This window comes from Procambarus clarkii, chromosome 92 (assembly GCF_040958095.1).
Source record: "Procambarus clarkii isolate CNS0578487 chromosome 92, FALCON_Pclarkii_2.0, whole genome shotgun sequence".
Lineage (NCBI taxonomy): Eukaryota > Metazoa > Arthropoda > Malacostraca > Decapoda > Cambaridae > Procambarus > Procambarus clarkii.
This window is the reverse complement of record NC_091241.1, coordinates 10274518-10298896: the sequence shown is the minus strand read 5'-3', so window position 1 is coordinate 10298896 and position 24379 is coordinate 10274518. Positions and strand designations below refer to the sequence as shown.

The 24379-nt window shown below is 41.2% G+C and overlaps 1 protein-coding gene across 1 annotated transcript in view; it reads right to left on the bottom strand.

Annotated features, from left to right (window-relative positions):
* Window positions 1-22792, bottom strand: part of LOC123774950 (uncharacterized) — a 62357-nt gene extending 39565 nt beyond the window's left edge. The window contains exon 1 of the mRNA XM_069319058.1: window positions 22507-22792. Within this exon, the coding sequence (XP_069175159.1) occupies window positions 22507-22656 (150 nt within the window). The 5' untranslated portion in view covers window positions 22657-22792. The remainder of the gene's footprint in view (window positions 1-22506) is intronic.
* Window positions 22793-24379: the final 1587 nt, after the last annotated feature.

The window sequence follows — 24379 nt, the reverse complement described above, 5'->3', positions numbered from 1 at the left end:
CCCGTGACTGACTGGTGAGAGCTTGGTCCAACAGGCTGTTGCTTGGAGAAGCCATCAGACCCACGTATCCATTACAGCCCGGTTGGTCCTGCACATCTTAAAGAAAACCAACCAATTTTCTCTTAAATGCCATCAAACCAACAATGAAATTAGCAATCAAAGTATTCGTCTTGAGTATCAAGAATAAGAACGCTAGACCAAAATATGCACCGAAGTTCACTTCATTTAAACCCCCATACAAACACGACTAGGCACAAAATCCCAGACAAAATATCCGCCACGCCGTGTTTAGGTCTTAAGAGTACAAATGCTCCAAGTGAAACTTAGAGTAATTCTGTCATTAAAAATACAAGTGTTTTTCCAAGGCAGCGCGAGTAAAACCCAAGAGCAATGTATTTTCTCAGCACCAGTATCTGCAACTCCTTGTATTTGCACAGGCCGGGGTGGTTAGGCGTCCACGGGTATTTGGTTAACCGTGTAAACATTGAGGAGATGTGCTCGCCAAGGGGAGCAACCACAACAAGTCACATATAGACCGTAAACATCTGGCCACTTTTCAAGTGTATTACAAAGGGGGTTAGCCTGAGGAATATCTTCTCTACTGAAGGATGGGAGAGGGAAGGGCTGAGAGTCCTGGCCCAGGAGTCGTCAACCATCTACGTGGACATTTACGAAACCTGTGCATCTTTCCTCAATCATGGCGGTTTAATTGATATTTGTTAAACAGTGTACGAGCTTGGAAACGCTGCGAGGTCTCTGTCTCTGTCTGTCTGTCTCTCTCTCTCTCGTCCCAAGGTTATCATTTTTATAGACAACCTCGTAGGGCTACGGAGCTCATAAACTGTTTAATAAACGCAAACTAAGCCGCCATAATTTAGGCAAGATGTACAAGCTTCGCAAATGCTTAATGAAGCCCAGGCCAGCTCCAAAGTCTAGCAACATTGCAGGCCCATTATGTTAAGATAACTTTGAGAATACTGACGTGAAAATAATTGTGCCGCTATGTACAGCTCGTCCCTTTGTTTCATGCCCCGCGTATACGGTTACTCCTTGCTTGTTCCAAGGAGTTTGCGTTCGGTACCTTTGGGATGGGCAAATAGGTTACAAATTTGTCCATTGATCCGCACTATACAATGCTGAAGGAGTTTGTTAATTAGTATTTTCTGTGTCTATTCACTAGTAATAATTATTTGCTCTCATCACTTACAGTGGCCATGACTGATAAGCCATGGAAAAATAGTAGAGGGGCTGGTCCCCAAACCTGCACACAGAAATAATATCACATAAGACCAAAAGGCATGGTAAGATGTGCAGAATACCTCCCCTCCCCGTTGAAAAGCAGAGGTGCAATAGATCCTCAGAGAGGATCTCCTATCAACATCAGAGGCCCGAGGCTGTTCAACACGCTTCCACTACACATAAGGGGCATAAATGGCCGATCCCCTCACAGTGTTCAAGAAAGAACTTGATAAACACCTCCAAAGGATACCAGGCTGCGATTCAAACGTCAGGCTGCGAGCAGTCGCCTCCAACAGCCTAGTTGACCAGTCCAGCAACCAGGAGGCCTGGTCGGAGACCAGGCCGCGGGGCCGTTGAGCCCCGAAATTATCACAAGGTAACCGCAAGGTAGTCCTCCACGCTGAACTAAATGTCAACAAATAATTGTTTATAATTCTATTTACCGGTATCCAAAATTAACATTACAAAATAAAGTAGCATAAATGAAACATATTGCAAACTAGAATAAATAATAAAAAGAATAATAATCTAAATCAAAACAATATTGTCACTACAAAATAGCAGGTAAATGCCAGGTTGCAACATCGCCACAGCATTCGTCGGATGCTATATGCAAACAATACCACAAGTGCGTAGCCTCAGACTAAACACAATAGATGCAATGCCTTTGTTAATGCCCCGCTGGGATAGCCACAAGGACTGAAGGCGAGTACGTATTTATGCCTAAATAATGTATATGGTAATATTCCAACAGGTCGCTAGTTTCACGGGGTACTCTCTCTACCTGACCATCTTCCTGGAATTACGATTCCCAGGAGACAAATCACCTCAAACTGTCCAACGTGTGCTTAGGAACTACTTCATGCTGGGGAGTGTAAGCAATTCCGCGTTCTTGTCGACATTTAGCATTTTGATGGAACAATACACTTACATGTCCGTACCGCAAACGTTACATATTACATAACTATACACTTACATGTCCGTACCGTAAACGTTACATATTACATAACTATCAGATTTTGATGGCAGTGCGCGCGTAAGGTCAAGAAACATTCACAGTTGGCCAACTACGTGTTAGCCAACACGCACCAACTGAAGCTCGATAAAAAATCTAATATATAAACAATTAACCGAGATGGGACATACATGCATGTTCCTAATTTTCCAAATTCGCAGTTACAGTCAGGTAAACCTATTTATAACACACCGAGCTAAGAGATACCCTAATGTCAAATTATCGACGCAACAAAATCTATTACCACTGCGCCAAATTTTAGATGACGATAACATGAGGTGGGAGTCGGCATCAGCCTAACGGATAAAGAAATCATTCGTCAAGCCGTAGCCGATCAAGATACTGCTTGCTACTGAACCCTTCATTCCAAAGGACAATAAAAATTCTGCCAAGCTACGATTGTAAACTGGATGCAACTACCGCGGGCCGGTCTCTGACCAGATCTCCTGGTTAGTGGTCTGGTCAAGCGGCTAGGCTATTAACTTTCGTACTGATAATGCAAATTACAATTTCGAGCCACAGAGCCTATCTCAAAAGTCATTCCACGAAAATGACAGGCAGGGGTAACCGTATCACCACCCTCCCTCCCCCCCTACACACACACACTGCCAATGTAACTGACACAAACCTTTCTAGCTAGCTCATTCTGGTTTACTTTCCAGGCTTTACATAAACCTAGACGCTAACCGACCGTCTGCCAAAGCCCAAACGCCCGTCACCTCCCACCCCTCCCTCCCGTCTAATTAAAAACACTAATACACCAAATTACACCCCGCAGACAAAGAGAACAGAGACGGCAGAGCCGCGGTAAGGCGGCGTAGCGAGGCGTGAAGAGATAAAGCCTTGGGCTAGGGCGCCCCACCGACCGACTCGGCCAGAGTTATTAGCAAGAAAACACGGAGAGCGTGATAGACAAGACCGATCACCGCCCCCGATACACGCCACCATCCTCCCGTCACACAACTAGGCCAGATGCTGTCCGTCTTGGCCAGAGACAGATGGCAGCGGAGGGGAGAAGGGATTACAGGATGACAAAAAGTAGATACGATAACAAGCCAATGGGCACAGAGCCTATACACACCAGTTGATTGATAGTGGAGAGGTTGATAGTGATAGCGCAAATTTTGGGGGTAGAAGTAGCCTAAGCTACTCTATCCCTTTGAGATGTAATTTTTTTCTTGTCTCAATAAACTTACTTAAACTTGATAGCGCAAATTCAACTATTGTATAAAAAACACTTGAAACAATGAGGCTAAGCTCTGAAACTAATCACAGTAGCCGACTTAAACCAAGAAACAGGAATACAGGAAAACTATACAGTTAAGAAACCATAATAAACCACTACACCAAGCATACACAAATTTAACATACGCCAGTCTTAAACGGAAGTTGTGAAATTCTTTACGAAAATGGGCAATGTAGGGCTGCATTTCTACGCCTAATTTTGTATAGATAGGAACACTAACCCAAGTCAAAAGTCTTGACATTGAAAGCGTTTAGCCTTATTAGGCTTAATCTGTAGGCCAAACAAAATTAAATCCCCCCCCACACCCCCTACAATAAAACCTAGACTTACTCAGTCCTTCCTGTTTAGTAGTTATCTATCTCTCTCCACTTCTCCCTCACTCTCCATTTATCGTCGCAATTTGGGCAACAGTGTAAAAAAGATGTGGCAATAGCTCTTCCACAATGGTATACGCTAGACACTAATGTTTCCCTTCGATATGTAGCATATAAAGTACATATATCACTGGGGAGGTTATCTTGAGATGACTTCGGAGCTTAGCGTCCCCGCGGCCCGGTCCTCGACTAGGCCTCCTTTTTGTTACACTACCCCCAGCTGTCTAACTCCCAGGTACCTATTTTACTGCAAGCTAACAGGGGCATCAAGGTGAAATAAACATTTTGCCCATTTGTCTCCGCCTCCACCGGGGATCGAACCCGGAACCTCAGGACAACGAATCCGAGGCGCTGTCCACCCAGCTGTCAGGGGGAAGGTTTAACTTTACCGGTACTCCTAGAGACAAACGAATAGCACCAGAATTATATAGCCAGGAGGCGAGGTCATCTCATCGGGTCCGCTTTCGTGTATTTGTGAATTAACAAAATAAAAGAGAACAATATAAAATTACATGGATTACGGCATCAAAATATACATGTAGTGCCGTCAGTGTTTGGGTCGTAGGCCTATTTATGATAAACGAAGCTAAGGGATGCTCTAATGTACAATTATCGCCGCACCAATTAATTAAAGAATTGATTAATAAAGTATTTGTATATCATCATATCATTGGTAATGTTAATATGGCGGACGTACAAGCCTATCTTGCTCTAATTAAGCTCATGGTCTTTCTCCGCCCCCCCCCCTCTAACTAGGCTTATGGTCTTCCCCTCTCCAACTAGCATCATGGTCTTACCCCCTCAACCTAGGCCCAGGGGCCACCCTCCTCCCCCTCCAACTAAGATATGAGTCTTCCGTCTTAATATTAAAAATATAATCAACTTCATTTATTATAAATATTTTTTCCCCTCTTGAAAATTTGCGTTTTCACAGATTATTTTTGTATATACAATTTATCAGCTATGCAATTTAGTATTACTGTTGGAATAACCATTGATCCTATACATTATTATTGTCATTACTTAAACAGGGTAAAAACCAACTCTCAGAATAGGCTCAGAGTAATGGCCTACAATGTCCACTTTCTGCGAAAATTTCACTAGTTCAGAATCTCCATTCTTGAGCAGTTAAACAAACGTATATATTAGACACAAACCCGACCAATAAATTCATTTAATAAAATAAGTAGAAAACAAAATTTCTATCAGATACCTCGTTACAAGCGACTGGCATTTTGAGTGACAGGTACGGGCTCAATGGGGGGGAACCATTTGCAACCTATTCATTATATAACCATTCATGTTCATCATTTATATTATAACACAGAAGCTAATAGCGCTGATCCACGTTGCATTGAAGCATAATACAATTTGAAGTGCATTATACTCCTATGGTCAAAATTCCTACAAAACTGAAATCAAATCAGCAGTGTAATATATGTGGTGGATCATCACAGACAACTCGGCAGTGTAATCTCTGTATGGTGGATCATCACAGACAACTCAGCAGTGGAATCTCTGTGTGGTGGATCATCACAGATAACTCAGCAGTGGAATCTCTGTATGGTGGATCATCACGGTTGAGCTGTGATGGTCCTCTGTGGGGAGGACCATCACAGACAAGTTAACAGTTCAATACACTCTGGTCTCGTCTCACCACACATGTAAACGACTAAAAACCAACTCATCAAACCTGTCCTGGGCCAGCAACCTGTCCTCGGGGAGCAAATCTAGTTTGGCGCCACGTTTTTGTATATTCGTAAAAACAAATCCAGCCAATATTTAATCGTGTCATTAAATAAATACTGATTAAAAACGTCCAGCATATAATACGGTTGTAAATGCAAGTGTGGATAATACAAGTTATAATAATATTACAAATAACTGTAATCATAGACATAAAAGCATCAGGCTGCTTGCTACAGCCGGTAGCCTAATATTTTAATCTCAGAATTTTCAAACTTTGTTATTCTTAATTTTTTTCCAACAAACACGTGGCTCACAATAACACCTTCAGCTGAAACTGTCCTAACAGTACCATAAAACGGTAGGACAAAGATGTCGGCTTACCTATTTACAAAAAAATAGGTAAGTTCCATCGCTACGTCATTGCAGCATTCATTGATATGTATAATGGAGATTAAATGAAATTTGTGGGGGATCTCTGGCACACGAATGTTCAGGAGCCACCTAGTAATAGTAATGTATCACTGAACGACCATTTACGCCCAGCAAACAACCGCAATTAGCCCACCGATACAACCGCAAACTGGCGAACAATTCAATCCGTGAGGCGCAATAGTCCGTACCCAAGGGCCATTAGTTGAACATAAAATCTGGAATTTCTCCAAACGGTAATCAACACGCTATCGATCGCAAAACGCGCATTAAATTCTATAATGGCCCAATTACCAACAATTAGCAATTAATAGCCACGACAACAATGTATCCCCCTTCCTCTTCACACACACACACACACACACACACACGGGTAATGTGGTGGAGGCTGACTCCATACACAGTTTCAAATGTAGATATGATAGAGCCCAGTAGGCTCAGGAATCTGTACACCAATTGATTGACAGTTGAGGCGGGACCAAAAAGACAAAGCTCAACCCCCGCAAGCACAATTAGGTGAGTACACACACACGCGCGTGCGTGTGTGGAGAACAGAGATAAACACTGACAACAAGCCTTGCCAATTCGTAAAAATCGGTCTATCCATTAATATTTACAGTCTTACCCTCTATACACCGGTGACGTGCTCAGTCTCCAACACTGTGATAAGCCAGGTTTAGCAGCTTCCACTTGAACCTTGATACTAAAAAAAGCTAGGCTATCATATCTTTGCTGAATACAATACACATTTCCAGCTATTTTATATACAGAATTAATAGTTTTAATTCAGAAAATAATACAAACCCGCAAGCGGTAACACATTATACTGCATAAAAGATATTGGCTTAAAAAAACAGCACATTACTGAATTAAATTGTAATTTTCTTTACAGAGCCTCAAAAGGGGAAAAACGCGAAACGTCGATCGGCATTACGAGTTAAGACGGATGGACGAACGGACGTCCAACCCCAAACTGTAACAAATTCGTACATGCACTTGAATCTAGGACTACTTCTATTCTTAACAAGTATAACAATTGTTACGATATGTGTATTGTATTCAGTATCGTGTTATTTCATCGCACAAAGGCACGATTATTTAAGTCATACGTTCATTATTACAGGAAGAACGAGGTTAACAACCATGGAGGTCGTTAACGGTCAGCACGGTGTGGCTCGTCCGGTGGCGGGAATTTCTGTTAGCCAATCAGAACCACCGGGCGAGGTAACGTATGCTGGCCGGAGCATGTAGAGACAGACATCTACTCCCCTCCATTGAGTCAACAGGCTGTCGTCGCGTTTGGATGTGTGACCAACGGACCCAACTGTTAGTGTGCTCCACCCTCACGAAGGAAGAGGACCTCGAGGCATGGTCGACGTTCTTGAAAGTTATGGAAGATAACAGCTTTGAGATTTAGAGGTCGGCGTGGAGGTAACGCGCTGATTTTCCGAATAGTGGTCCAAAATTACGGACAAGTGAATTTATAAGTGGAAAGAACAATCGGATAAGAGACGACCATTTCATGGTCTCAGTCTCTCTCTCATATATATATATATATATATATATATATATATATATATATATATATATATATATATATATATATATCGTACCTAGTAGCCAGAATGTACTTCTCGGCCTACTATGCAAGGCCTGATTTGCCTAATAAGCCAAGTTTTCCTGAATTATTATATTTTCACTATTTTTTTTCTTATGAAATGATAAAGCTACCCATTTCATTATGTATGAGGTAAATTTTTTTTATTGGAGTTAAAATTTACGTAGATATATGACCGAACCTAACCAACCCTACCTAACCTATCTTTATAGGTTAGGTTAGGTTAGGTAGCCGAAAAAGTTAGGTTAGGTTACGTTAGGTAGGTTAGGTAGTCGAAAAACAATTAATTCATGAAAACTTGGCTTATTAGGCAAATCGGGCCTTGCATAGTAGGCCGAGAAGTACATTCTGGCTACTAGGTACGACATACAGTATATATATATATATATATATATATGTATATATATATATATATATATATATATATACATGTAATATATTGTATATAAGGTGATTAGAGATATATCCGAATATATCCATGATGAAGTTTTATACCATCTTATTTTCTTGTCCTTTGTCAGACCTCAGCACAAAGTGTGTCGCACCTGACAATAGGTCCGGCTGAGGCTGACACCTGTTCAGATTCGTTGTAGTACAACGAAGCATAGGATAAACATTCAGAATAAACCTAAATAAAATGTGTTGGGTTGTCAACAGTTCGATCCCAACACAATCTAACATGTAGATAATGGAAGCTAAGTTGCTGATCAATTTCGCCTACGCAACATTTAAATAAATACCTGCTAAATGTGTGTGTTTTCAGACATCTTCAAAACACGACTTATGACCGGTTTTGCAAGCTTTTATGCTCTCGCATGCCAGCCTGCGGTCAGGCTACCCTGGTGACCGTTCACCTGAGCAACTAGGCCATTGCTCCTTGCAGGCGAGCAGCGAGTAAACTTAAAAATCGCACCCTACGAGATATTAAAGTTACCGACAATCGACTTGAGAATGGTCCAGGACGGACCGAAACGTCGTCGTCCCTTCACTTTCTAGTGTGTGGTTTGGTCAATATATTAAAGTTATCAAACGTAGACTTGTATCTTAACAGATAGACGTACCAACAGACACAAGCCAGGATCATAAAATTAAATTTATTGCAGCTCGTGGATGAATGAATAAGGATTATCGAAAATATTTGCTACAATTTGACAGAAAGGTCTGCGTACTGTTATTACAAAATAATACAAAAATCTGTTATGTGAGCCAAATACTTACAACTCCTCCGTTCCATACATATGCCACGCCTCCCAAACCTTAGCTGGGCCCTAGAAATGCCTATCCCCAATCCACCTACAACAAACACCAACCCCCGAGCCTACATCCAATCCATACACACCAGACGTATATAGGACAATACCCTAAGTACTTTACAAATACAGAAACAAAACAGACGACTAGATCTATCAACAACACACAAACTGGCTACCAGACGACACTCCCTAATCTACCTACACCAGAAACCTATCCAACCTTGCATTCACGACACCCAACTAGCTATCCCCAACACCAGACCATATAGAAAGTCTCACATCTAAACTATACCTATTTACCAGCTATAAACACTCCTGTCCTCTAAACCAGAAGCCTATCCACCATCTAGAAAGTCCCCCCAATGTCATCTTCGTCAGTTATGGTTAGTTAGCAAACAGGTTTATACGACATTCTTTACCAAGGTAAGCTGACGTTGACGCAGGCCTGTTTAATTGCCAGATTAAACCAGCTTACCAACACCAAAATGTCTGTAAAGTGTAAGACTGAAGGTGGAGGTACGACTGTATATAACGAAGGAAACGGGGGGATTGGGGGGGGGGTTGAGAATCTTGTCTACCTGATGCAGTTTGTGGGTGGGCGAGGGAGATGACAGCCCCGTACATCTGGAACGGAAGGTGGTGAAGGGTATAAAATGAGAGTAGAGAGTGGAAGAGAGAAATGAGAGAAAAGAGAGAGAAAAAGAGAGAAGAGAGAGAAAAGAGAAGAGAGAGAGAGAGAGACAGCCATGAAACACCGTCGCGACGTTGGTGGTCCTACAGTTATGTACAAGGCCAACATCCTCAAAGTTCCGCACCTGGCGCAACTCTGTGGCCTACCGGTAGTTGTCACCCGTTGCACCCTTATCTTAACCTTCAATAGTTTCATGCTGGAAGTGCTTTTCTCAAAAACATCACTCCATCAGCGATCATTCATTCCTAGGCTGACGCGCATCTGGAACATGTTCGTTCAACAGGTTGATACACGGAAGATCAGGTCAACTGATCACATGAAGGCTCTGGCATTCAGTTGGCTACAGGCTCATCCTGCTCCTTATATGATTGTTACCTAATGTTGTTAATGAATAAAGGCTATTCCTACCGATTTATATAACAGGCTCATGAAATAAATGGGCCTCCTGGAGTAGAGTCCAATTTAGCTGAGGTAGGATTACAGCTCTTGCTTGCAGTTTCACCAGGTTCTTTATATGACACTAATGATAGTGTCAAAGTACATTCTCATGAAATACTAGAGTTTCTAGGAGCAGGCTTCAGATGAGCTAAGGTAGGATAACAGCTCTTGCTTGCAGCTTTACTAAGTACGTCATTCGACAACCCTTGTTAACCTCAGACTTAGTTAAAAAAAAAAAAAAAATATATATATATATATATATATATATATATATATATATATATATATATATATAAGGGAGGGCGGGGAGGTTAGCGAGGGAGGGAACAGTGAGGGAGAGGAAACCCGAACTTGCGGAAGAGAGAGAGGAGGGTAGGTGGTGGACCCGTACATGTGGAGGAAACAGCTGACGACATATGTAAACAAAGGAACACGTGGCCACGGGCCACAACATAATATTTAAACCTTACCAGCAACAACAAAGGACCGCCAAGAAAACCACTAGCACTGAATCAAAATAGGCCTATACGGGGGCATAAAAACTAAAAGCGATGTATTTGCTTTTCAAATATTATTAAAACAGTTATATTTCAACCCGTCCTCTACTTTTTGGCCTCCAAAACAAATGTAATTTTGCCTCATCAGAAACTTTTGTAACCCAAGCAACCCGTCTAGCCTATCGAGGCCAAAGCTCAGAAACCGTCAATATTACGGTGCATTAAATTTTACTTAAAACACTGCTGCTTTATACCTTAAAAATGTAAACTTTCTCAAAGAAATGACAAAGTCAAGCCACAAAAATTAATACGTACACGAAATGTGCCCCACTCATACACGAATGGTGCCTCACCCATACACATAATGTAACGAATTCATACACGAAAGGTACCCCCATTTATACATGAAAATCATCCGTATTAATAGGCGAGATTATTTACTAATAAGCCGAAGATGTCCATGCGACACGAAGAAATGATACCAGGTACACACAAATGATTGACAAACACACTCATACATGAAAGACCTGCAAACAAAAATACATCTCCACGTGCACACCAAAGACGTCTTTTGCATGCAACAAGCAAAACCTGCAGCTCAGTCAAAATTATCAACTTCAAAACATTATCAACAAATATGCAAATATACATTAGTACAGACGAGCTGCAAAAAAACATAAAAAAATGGCTACTGCACTCGGTGATCTCTATAAAAATAATTAATGCTGGACTGTCGGTTCTTTTTATCCTACCATTTTTCTTTTTGACTGAAAAAGAGTGGGATAACCCTATGTTAATATCTGTCCAATAGTGTGCAAGAGTAGGCTACGTGAGTGACAAACACAGTAAAATAAAGCACCACTGACAAACAAAGCATTTGAGGAGGTCCAACAGCATCCCAAGAGCTCGAAAAATGACTTATAATTCCTGTTGTCGGGGACAGGAAGCCTGAATTAAGGCGTATTGAGGTCTCTCACGGTCAACTACTGACCTATCCTAGGATGCAATCCACAACAGTGGCCTAACTCCCGTGTACCTATTTAGAACTAAGTAAGCCGGGGCATCAGGAAACGTCCCACCGAGGACCTTTGATTATGCGTCGAGGACGAAGACCACCATACTACAGGACCCATGTAGCTACTCTAGCCTAGACCTGGAAGGGCAGCACAAGAACCTACACACCAACAAAAGTGTGGAACTAGCAACGGAAAACGAGAAGCAGAATAAACGTAAGAGACGAGAGGTGAGCACCGGAGGTAAATGATAAACGCTATCAACATACATCCATGCTGTCACGCACAATTTATACAACAACATAAGAGTAAAATATAAACAATTATTTAATGAAAGCCATAACAATACCCAGTGATATTATTATTATTATTATTATAAAAATAATAATAATAATAATAATAATAACAACAACATTCAGTAATTGAAGAAAAAGTACACTTCAAGCTTGTAAACTTCAGAGTACAAACGCACAATGAAATCACAATGACGTTATATATCAATGAGAAAATATGAAGGCCAAATAACACACAACAGGTGAATCAGTAAAGGTTTCTGTCATGTTAAATAACGACCAGGCAATGTTTCCCCACTCCGTGTTGGCCAGTGTACCCAGCAATAATACAGTTGGCGATCTAGATGTAAAGCGTTTGGTAGATCGCATTCCGGGGAAAACAGCGGTGAATCATATGAGACCAAGAGGCATGGCAGGATGTGCAGAATACCCCCGTTGAAGAGCAGAGGTGCAACAGGTACTCTGAGAGAGAACTATCAACATCAGAGGCCCGAGACTGTTCAACACGCTTCCACTACACATAAGGGGCATAACTGGCCGACCCCTCACAGTTTTCAAGGGAGAACTGGATAAGCACCTCCAAAGGATACCTGATCAACCAGGCTGTGACTCATACGTCAGGCTGCGAGCAGCCGCGTCAAACAGCCTGGTTGACCAATCCAGCAACGAGGAGGCCTGGTCGACGACCCAGCCACGGGGACGCTAAGCCCGGGAAACACTTCAAGGTAACTTCAAGGTAATAGCTGATCCTAAGCAGCTCCTGTAGAACAAATCCACAAGGGCCGTGATGAGGGTTCGAACCTACGTCCGAGAGGATCCCAAACGTGCCACGACATGGTCAAAAGAATTGCAACCAGGCGTTCCAGTAGCTTAGCCTACCTAGCTCGAGGCCTTCCTTCCCCCAAATAATATGAAGTTGCCTTTCCTATTGAACTCGGCTAATCCGCTATAAAATTATCTATTCCTCCACAGTCTAGACAGAATAAGACAAAAATGATTGTGCCAAATGTTTCACGTTGTTCTCGGAGCAAGTTAATTCTCCAAGACGGACTGAAACGTAGTCGTTTCGTCAGTTTCTGATGTGTGGTTTAGACATAATATCTTTAACCACGTTATTGTGACTCGTCGTCTGCAGTTAATCTTAATTACACAGCTACTCTTCACTTGGTTCTTGTTTAAACATTCACAGCCTACCTACCTAGTGAAGGCCTACACCTAATTAAAAACAAATCCTGTTCAGGCACACTAAATTAGCCCTAACGAGGAAAGTGTTAGCACGGACGCAAGCAATTAATGAGGCCTAATTTGTTTATGTGCACTTTCTAAATAAGAAAACACGTTACGCGCATTTAATGGAAAAGCCGATTAGGAAGAAAGCCGTTTGCCAATAACAATATAGTAATCGAACTTAGTCTTCACGTTCCTACGCATAGCCTAATTAACAAAAATAAAAACCCCCCACTTTTCTAATGAGATATTGTCTATAAATACATAACGCACTAGAATCGTTTTCAAACAAGTCTTAATTAAATTAGTTTTCATACACATAATTAATATTTTTGGTAACACGCGTCAGTAAATAAAATCTTGATAAGCACCAAACATGTTTAGCGAAAAGTTATCATACGTCCATAGCCAATTTAACGAAAATCGTTAACATATACATATCTTTACAAAACACATTCCATTTATATATATATATATATATATAGGGGGGTACCACCACTGGTGCAATTATAGGGACCCACAGCCTCAGAGAAGGGAACACAGAACATTCAGGGAAAAACTTGCCATTTAACTCTGAATACGAAAGAGTGTTCGCTTCTCCTACCACCCCCCCCCCTTTTTTTTATTATGGTGTACACTTTATTATGCAAGGTTATACAGTTACACATCTGATTTCGATATTGATTCTGGCAATACGTATATATATATATATATATATATATATATATATATATATATATATATATATATATATATATATATATATATATATATATATATATATATATATATACACACACATACCGTTTAAGAACGATTGGTTAAAACACTCTGATAGCCTATCTATGCTTAACAATTAACTAGCCAACCTATTGTCTTTAACGAAAAATCTAGTTATCATATTGGCCTGTTTGTTTACAATATTAAAGACAAATATAGTTAACATTGAACTATACATATTTCTAACGAAAATCCCCCACTGACTATTCCATTCTGCCACTGATTAATCAGTCCAAAAACTGGCAATACGTAATACGAATGGGGACCCTAATTTTAACAAACCCAGCTTCTATATTATCGAAATCCGTTCAATAAGAAGCTTTAGTATTCACACCTGGTTAACAGAAGCTTAAATGCATACACATGGTTAAGCAAAAGTTTCATCAGCCATACCTGATTCGCCAAAGCTTGAATACCCAAACAACGTTAAGCTAAAGCTTGCGCACCCACACCCAGTTGATCAGTTACTTGAGAATCCACACCAGGCTGAGCTAAAGTTTCAATTTATCCAGTTAACTACGTCCAATAATCAAGAAACCTGGCTACCCACCTCTCGCTTAAGTATCCACAACTGTCTACTCTAACACACACAGTACTTGCGCAGGAAACCTTTATTTTTAATCAATTTACGTTTTTAACAATTTAGTGAAAATTGCTAAAAAAAACAGGTTCGAAACATTAATTACTGCTATAGGCTTGGTGTTGAGCTTAGGGCCTATCAAGTTTATCAGCCTCTGGTCAGTTATTATGGGTATCACAACAGCTTATTGACCAACCAGCAAGTATACTTTAGTATATTTGTTGTTGTTGTTTAAGATTCGCTACTCGGAACAAAAAGTTCCAAGTAGCACGGGCTATGGTGACCCCGCAGACTGGTGGTGTATGTTTTTTTTAGTATAGTAAGCGCTCAGTGTGTATATATACCGAGAAACAGGATATATATATCGCTGAACTGCAAATAAAATATCAAAACTTTCAAGTATTAAGCCGCTATAAATAAAAATAAAAAATATATATATATACCGTACAACAACAAAAGTCATATTAACAAATAACAAAACTGCGATGTTTAGGAAATGTTAATAACTAATAAATAAATTAATAAAATTTGGTAATAACTAATAATGCTGCAATACAAAAGCGGTGAAATAATTGAACGCTAATATAGTCGATTAATAATAATAGTACGATAATAATAGTATGTATTAATATTATTATTAATAATACATACCTGCAATAAATAATTGGCATTTAAACCAAACATGGAATACAGTCATCTTGAGATGATTTCGGGGCTTTTTTAGTGTCCCGCGGCCCGGTCCTCGACCAGGCCTCCACCCCCAGGAAGCAGCCCGTGACAGCTGACTAACACCCAGGTACCTATTTTACTGCTAGGTAACAGGGGCATAGGGTGAAAGAAACTCTGCCCATTGTTTCTCGCCGGCGCCTGGGATCGAACCCAGGACCACAGGATCACAAGTCCAGCGTGCTGTCCGCTCGGCTAACCGGCTCCCCCGGTTATATTAATATATAATACCCCGGTTATATTAATATATAATACCACTATCAGTAATAACTAATGTTAATAAATAATAACGATATTATTGAGCTAACATCAACTTTGATCAAAGTTACAAAGAGTAATAATTTGTATAATTATAGTGCAAAAATATATAATAATAATTAAAATCATATATTTAAAATATTAATACGCCTAACATTTAAATATTACAGTACAAATTAAAGAAAAAAAAGTAACCGCAAAAATGCATACAAAACAACAGCTGCCATCAACGATTGGTTAAAAATCAATTTAACATGTTTAACTCAGCATGTTTATCAGCGCGTCTGGGATCCTCCGGACGTAGGTTCGAACCCTCGTCACGGCCCTTATGGATTTGTTTATCTTATTTTACCTTCACCAACTACATGACCCGTAATCACAGTGGGCGGCAATGCATCAACAGATACAAACGCTAATTGTAATTCATTGCCAACCTAGACCTGCACTGTGGAGCTTGTTGCAAACATTATCTGCTCGTAAACTTCTTCATTTTAACCCCTACCCCCTGCCTCCTCCATCCCAAAGCTTCTGTCAATGGAGGAACGTGGCTACTACTAACGAAACAAGTATAATACGGGATCTAACGTCCTTATTGCATTTAGGATTAATTTAAGTTCGCGCAAAAGTGATGGCAAAAAAGAAGGGAATGGTTATTATAAGATTAAGGATGTTCTAGCGCGTGCTTCACTATATAACACTCGAACAAAGAGGCCCTCTCCCATCCCCCCAAAAAAATCGGCTACAGAAAAAACCAATGTGTGGGGTAGAGGTGTTGGAAGAGCGGCAGCGACCGCTGGCGTGGCCTAGCTGGCCGGAACAGCCAGCTCCCCGCCGCCACCTGTCGACGAGGTACATTTTAACACGCTTCCCCGCAACCCTCCTACACCACCCAGAGTTCGGGTATCGCGCCGCTAATTGTCGGCCAGTCGCCTGCCGCTCAATGTCTGGAACTCGCTGCTAATTCCCCCGACACCTGACACCCGGAAAACACAAACACACACACACGTACGTATGTACGTCTGGTACCGATGATATTGGGCGGGCAGCTCTGCCGATGTATGCAAATCTGACATGATCGTCAAAATATGAGCAAGCCGTCGGATAGCTGAAGACCGTGAAAAGGCAACATTACTGATGCCGAAACTGTTGACAACTAGTTGTCTAAACAAGCAGACGAAAAAAATTATTTATTAACAAGCCATAAACCGTCGAATAAAAATGAAGAACCTGCTACCGTTGAACTTCACGAAAACCGTCTAATATCAGTAAAAACATATCGCGAGTTGAGAGGGGAACTCAATTTTTGTCCCCTTTAAACGGCCTGTTCTAAAATGAAAAAGATAAATTACTAACTACCATATCGTAGGTAATGGCATTTCATTCAGCGGACAATCGGAGCCTGGAACAGCTACTGGTTATGTGGTCGGCGGTTCAGGGCTCCCGATTGTCCAGGAGAATGAAACGAAATAGAGGTGGATCCCTATAATCCATAAGTGGATCATTCGACATTGGGTATCCCGAGGGAGCGGATCATCCCTAATGCTACTTATCCAGTGGCAACTGATCGGCTAACTTAAAAAGGTTCTCACCAGAGCGATCCGTGTAGCAGTGGCCAATTCAAGGACTATTTCTGATTGGTTACCCGGACGGGGAAGTTATAGCCTTATAGACTATGGACAAGAAACACCGCCTTACAGACACCCTCCATATTTCATACCCTCGGCTATACCCCATGAATATATTTGACCCTCAAACTTTTAAAATATTGACAACGCGAATGTTTTAGCAAACTGCCGATAGTGTAAAAAAAAAAAAATAATTGGAGAACTTGAATAGTGTACAGACGTTTTCATGGCCGTTTCGCAGTGTGAAACTCACAATCAGGAAGCCTAATTAATCTTAACTGCCAGGTGAACAAAGGCAGCAGGCGTAAGTCAACAAGCCTAAAGCTTCCCCCGTCCCACACCTGAACCGGAGACCAGTGTAGCCGCCACTCCGCCGCCGCCTAACTCATCTTGCTGCGTCACTAGTTTTAAGATTTTTCACCTCCAGTAGTATTTGAACTTTTATTCCACAAAATATTATCGATTCTCTTAATTACTAAATGTTAAACCAACTTAATGTTTTTTTTTATCAAATTATCAAAAAAGGATAATGCTTGGTACAAATCAAATTTATATATTTACAAAAATATCCTCCTTGATCGCATCTAAATTTTACATTGTGACAAAAAAACAAAAAATTCTTAGCGTCACAAAAGCCATCACTACTTCACAAACACAGGTGGGTTATTATAGAGCACTGATAATAAAATGTCGGAAATTCGCTACCCCCACCAACCCCAAAAAATAAAATCCACCAATCCACTAATACGGGGAGGGAGGAATGCACTGTATCTGTGGCAAGAGATACTACCTTGAGGGCGAACAAATTAATGTAATTACCAGTACATGTGGGGAACACCGACATAAAAAAAAAAAAAAACCTGGGACGACACGTAAGCGTTTATTGCGATCCAAACTTAAACAATCGAGACAATGGAGGCTAAAGGACTGTAATGTCGCAAAAAAATAATTGTGGAATGTGAGAATTAGTTTAGACTGCACAATCAATGGTATCCAAGAAATGTGTTAAGTTCTTCATTCAGAACGATGTGTTGCCCGAAATCTTAGCGAAGTATCCAAAATTTGCTTACTGTAGGTAATGCATGCACATGACTGTAAAGCTGCCGCCCAGTTGGGTGGGTGTGTGCAGCAAGACTAGTATCTGTGTGACTCACCATAGAGTAAAGTGCCTTGTATAGTGACTGTTGCGAGTCTCTTGTTGAATCACTTGTGATACAAAAGATTACTGATGTGTGTATTTGTGTAGGTGATTGAATATGTATGTGTATGCATATATGTATATATATATGTATGAGTAGGTGTACATGTATATATAACATTAATAATTGTGTAACTAGCGTCAAAAGAGTGTTATTTGCTTAGCTAAACGAACTAGAGGGTTCAGTTCCTAAAATGATTATGTGCCTCTGTAACCCTTTACACCAACGCCCACGGGATGGGTATGGGGTGCATAGTAAAGAAAGAAATTGACTGGATGTCACGCCTCAAAGTTTAAAGGTTAAGCAGTTAACAAGATTAACCATCTTCTAGAAGACAAGTGAACCCTTCACTCTACAGTACACCAAACAGCATTGTTATGTCCGCCGGGATCACAATACCACACTAATTTCAGAATCTATTCACCAGTAACAAGTGATTAATCAGTTCTCCCGGACATATTTACGACACCGGTGTTTGTTCGCTACATTCACCTACAAGAAAAATGGGGCAAGTGCTTGGACTGGACGATAGGCTACGGTTATCGGTGCATTAACGCCGCCTCCTCAACCTTTAGTAAAACTATACAATAGCAACCACAACAAAATACTTTACCCCCTTGTCCACCCTATACCTATATTACTGTTAAACTTAAAACACTGAGTATTCCCATATTTTTTCCTATAGACTGCAGTGTTCCTACGCCAAATAATTTAAATTTCGATTTTTACAAATACAAAAGCAAAAAACGCAAATAGCGTATAATCATTCCATGACAAATATGACCACATTCTCGAATCATACCCGAGCTGCGATATTAAAGTTACTTGTACTTTGCACATGGTACAAAACCTGATTTTCATTATTGTTCCGCAAGTGGCATTTATTCGCCTGTAAGGTACACTTTGTCTACATAATCCAATGATGACGTTTGGTATTTCTGTAGCCATCGACGGGGATTTATTTCACGGTTTCCGACTACCTTAATCCGTCAAGCCTGGCATCATCCAAGCTCTATAAAATAAAGTTGCTAACATTATACATCTGAGCACCTCTCTGCTACACATTATATAACGCAAACAAAAAAAAACACGTGTCCCGAAGCATTATCGTTTCATATTTCTTTATAGAACTCTTCATACTCTGTTTACCAATAATGGGTGACTCAGTATGTCCATCTGGCATAACCTGGTACACAGTGGTACCGGAGCACATCCAAGACAGCCTCAGACACGACTACTGTAAATAATGGGTATCATGGCACTACAGTATATCCAGACACTGTTTATTAATGAAAGTTAAGAGGCAAAATGCGCAGCTGGTAAAAACAAACAAGCATTTAATCTATCATAACAATGGTCTTCTCAAATGTTGTTCTTTAAAATTCGCTACCTGGAACAAAAAAGTTCCAAGTAGCACGGGCTATGGTGAGCCCGTGCTACTTGGAATGAATGAACCAAGGAGCAGCAGATGACTATAAAATCACAAGTAACTAATTTAACATCAGTGTGTGGTGAACACGGGGACAAGGACAACTGCATAAAATCTTTAAAAGCCACGAACGCATTAAAACCCAATTCGAGAAAGAACAAGGATTTATGTGAGAAAGCCTAGATACATAAAGTGCAGCGCAAGGCACTCTCCGAAGTAAAGATGTCACATTGGGACAGGTAATACAGTATTAGTGCCACAACATAACTCCCAACCATGCCGTTCTTGAAGCTTACGGGATTCACAGATACTGGACTGTATTATTATTAGCCTGTGTCAAATGTGCAGCAACAAATTTCTTAAAAATTGTGCTTAGCGGAGAACCCATTGGCAGTAAAGGACAACCCTGGAAACACAAACCGAAACTGTGTCTATTTTCCGCTTGTTACAACTTGTAATAAAGTTGTTACATCTTGGCTTAACGTGTTTATGACGTATTAGAACGTTGTTACAACTTGCTATATTGGTTGTTATAACTGGTTAGGTGTTAAAACTTGTTCCAACGTTGTACCAACGTCGTAGTTTCGGTGTGTGTTTGGCGGGTACACCATAAACTGCACACACAACCTATTGCTACAACGGCAATATGCCAGAATACAGAAAATTGTTCACCGCATTTCTACTCAATACATTCTACAGAATTTGCAGTTACAAATAAACTTGCACAGGTTTGGTTTAAAGTATATTTTCCTAGAATAGCATAGTAATAAATATCACGCAATCACAACACTTGTGGTGGCGACGTCAACACATATCTTCACCATCACATGTGTAATATGTGCTGACTACGTTATCACATATCACACTAAATTAAAGAAACAAGTCTAGACCTGGGACAAATATTTTTTAAATCAATTTAGCTTGTTATCACTATGCAATATTTACAACTACATGTACAAAGTGTCCCATCTCCGATTTATATTTAACAACAAAGGGAAACAAATGAGGCGTGTCAGGCGCACAATGCTTTACCCCCCTCCCTCCCCCCTCACACACACACACACACACAATTGTTGGGTTGGTGATCAAACACAATATATATCCTGCTAAACTCACGTTGCCACTTCCCTCCCTCCCTCCCTCCACACAGCTTTCACAGTCGCTGAAACTACAACTGCACTGTACCATCAAAATAATTTTCATGGGCTAAAACTCCCTCGTTGGTCCCCTTGCTGCAAGCGTCTTGTAAATTTGTAAATGTCTCCAACAATCACCTAGTCACCACCTTGGCTGGCATGGGACCTCATGAATAACTGAACACATTAACAAAAACAAATGTTAACCGCATTTATTGTAAAAAAGTAAATATTTTTTAACCATATTAATGTAAAAAAATTAACTTAAAATTCATTATTAACTGCCCCGGCCTTAGCTTAGTGCTTTATGCTGATAATTATCTTTCCATATCCCGCCCCTACAGAACAAAATACTCAGATTAAAATTCCTTTAACTAATTTAAGCACACACAAATAAATAAACAATTATATTATATTATTATATATATTATATAAATATATATATATATATATATATATATATATATATATATATATATATATATATATATATATATATATAATCTAATATTAAATTTTATATTTATTTATTTCAGTGCCCCTTCTCAATGACTTATACTTTAAGAACGCTACACAATATTAAGACAATTTGACGCAATATTTACGGCCAATAACCACAACTATCATCGCAGCAACGACACTCCTCGCAAGTACGACCACAGGTGAAAGCCACCAGCTCGCGTGATAATGAGCACTACGAAACACGATAAAAATCGACCTTAAAAGCCAGTCGATAAATGTGAGCAGGAGGACGCCTCGACCCCCCCACACACACACCGTCGTCGACTCTGCCCATCCACCCACCCATCTACCCGCAAGTGGGTACCCGTCTCCCTGCAACGTATCAACGCGGGTATTGCAGTATAGACGTAACTACGTCGTGACATTCACTCCCGTGAATTGCCACCTAACTGCACAAGACGTCACGTAAATTATATACTATCGATTCAAATAATCACTACCCTTATGGCAAATTATACTTCGATTTGAGGCCAATTATAAATTTTCCACATTACTTCATAGATTAACTAAGATCCATTTGCATTGAGCAGGAACATTTAAATTACAACAAGACATTAAATCCACCTCGTTAGCCTAGTAGATGAACGAAAGGAAAAAATTAGACTGAACGTATATAACAAATATCAACATGTGGATACCAACTTGGAACAGAACTACACGCTAAACCCTGGATTTAGAACCATGCTGCCCTGAAAAAGAGATGTAATTAAAGAGATCCTGGTCAATAATCTTAGTACAATTGAAGTTTTGGTGGGTACTTGCGGCTGCTAGACACCTGCAACACCGTCCTATATAACATGTGTGTCGCCGCCGCCGCTGCCGCCGCCGCCGACTCCTGTGCACACACATGATCTTTTCGTAGGTGATATCCTCTGGGGGGGAAGGGGGGTGGTGTGAGCTGTTCCAATCACTCGCTTTTATGGTAAATCCTAGGCTCTTCACATAGTAATTCGAACACATAATACTTATACATTCCAAACTCTGGAGGCTTGGATATGTTGTGGCGGCCAGACACCTGCACATGAGCACCTGTACACACACACACACATATACACACATGTACTCGGCCGTCTGGGCTCCTGGTGGCGGCTGACACTGTGTACACCACCACCGCACTACCCACAGGGTCACCACCACACTTTAAATAACATAGGGGGAACAGAACCGACGGCCACAGGGGGCAAGGAAGGCCCCAAGGAGCAGAGATTCGCGAGGGTGGACATTCGTACCTCTTCTGTTTCAGTGATGAGACTGCTTTTGTCTTCTGTTAAGTTCTCAGAGGAGCGCTTCTCACTCTCCTCCTCATCTCCTTCGTATTTAAAGACCTTGACCTCATCTTGTGACTCGACCTCCTCACCGCTACCGGAAACGGTCGGCATGATCAAGGTCAACCTTGCAACTGACACTCGACACTACAAACGCGGAGCGGCAGAACCTCACTCACAACACCGCTCAACGCACACTGAATGGAGGCGGGCTGCGCACACGCACACCAGCCACCAGCCCCTCCCGCTCACCAATCGAAACTCAGAAAGACATCTGAGCCCCGCCTACCGACTAATCAAAGCGGCAAGAGGAGGCTAGACCCCGCCCTCGCCCGCCAGATCCCGCCCCGCAGCTCTGGGTGCAGACCGGTGGGTGCTGGAGAGCAGGATAGAGGCAGCCGCCGTTTGGTGGTGATTATAACACCTTGCGCAGGTATGTTCCCACGAGCACATGGCACGCTCCGGCCCTCCACTCTCCTCCTCCTGCTGCCTGGCTCTATCGTGCCACCGTACTCTCCGAATTTGGCCAGAATATGACAGCATACTAGCATCATCCACAACATAATAGGCACATAGGAAGTCGCCTCACCGCGCATCTTTGTACGAGTCCATCCTTTGTCAACAAAATCTCAATATGCTGGGCAACTGGCTGAGCGCTTCCTAACCTGCTATTATACAGTTGTCATAAAGCAATTTTTACAGCGCTTTCCTAAATATTTAATAATAATATTGCAATAAAATGAGGTCAAGCAATAAGAAGGAAGGAGAAGAGGCGGAGGAGGAGAGGGTTGGAATGGGGGGCCTCGGGGGGAAGGGGGGGCGCCATGGTCCAGAGGGGCAAAGCCAACCCATTATTCTCGATCCTGGAATTGGTCGGAATTCGCGTGCAGGGTTTTCTTATCCCTAGTTGTGGTGGCGGTGGTGGTGGTGGTGACACTACTCAATATACATTGCAAGCCCAGCACTCAGATCAATTGCACGCGAACCGCACATTGACATTCTTCATCCTCTTCATATACTGCTGCCTCTGCTATTTCTCTGCACAATTTTTTGTTTTTAATTCTGTATTTTCTTAATTTATTTTTTTCTGATATTTTTTTCCCTATCCTTATTTATTCACTTTTTGACAAACATTTCATCTGAAGATCTACCAGCTTTTCCGGAATTAATTTATCGTCTTTGTGCGTTTCTCTTCGTTTTCTCATTCGGTCTCTCTCTCTCTGTCTCTCCCTCTCTCTCTTTCTCTCTGTCCTTTCTCTCTCTCTCTCTCTCTCTCTCTCTCTCTCTCTCTCTCTCTCTCTCTCTCTCTCTCTCTCTCTCTCTCTCTCTCTCTCTCTCTCTGTCCTTTCTCTCTCTCTCTCTCTCTTGTTAGCAGTCTTAGAACATTCCCTTCTCACAGCTCATCATAAAAATTACTCTGCAAGTTTTCCCCCTGGAACACGACCCGCCAATCTGTTTACAACCAAGTCCTCAATTACCACTGGGTGAACACTGGGCGAATAGTTAAGACTTGGTTGTTTATTTGGCTGTCCCTACCCAGTACTCGGACCCGGCCATAATCGATAGGTGTTGCTCTCTCTCTCTTTCTCTCTTTCACACACACACACACATTCACTCTCTCCCCTTACCCTTACCCTCTCACTTTCCTCATCTTCACTCTCCCTCTTCATTCCCTAACAGCATCCCCCTTTTCAGTCTCTGTCACGAGAGTTTGTTGTATATATATAGCAACTTATAGCAGCTATATATTATGTAATATATAGCATTATAGCAACTTCTGCCTATAACATATATAACTTTTCCGATATCATCACCCATTTGCTCGCTCTGCTCTGCT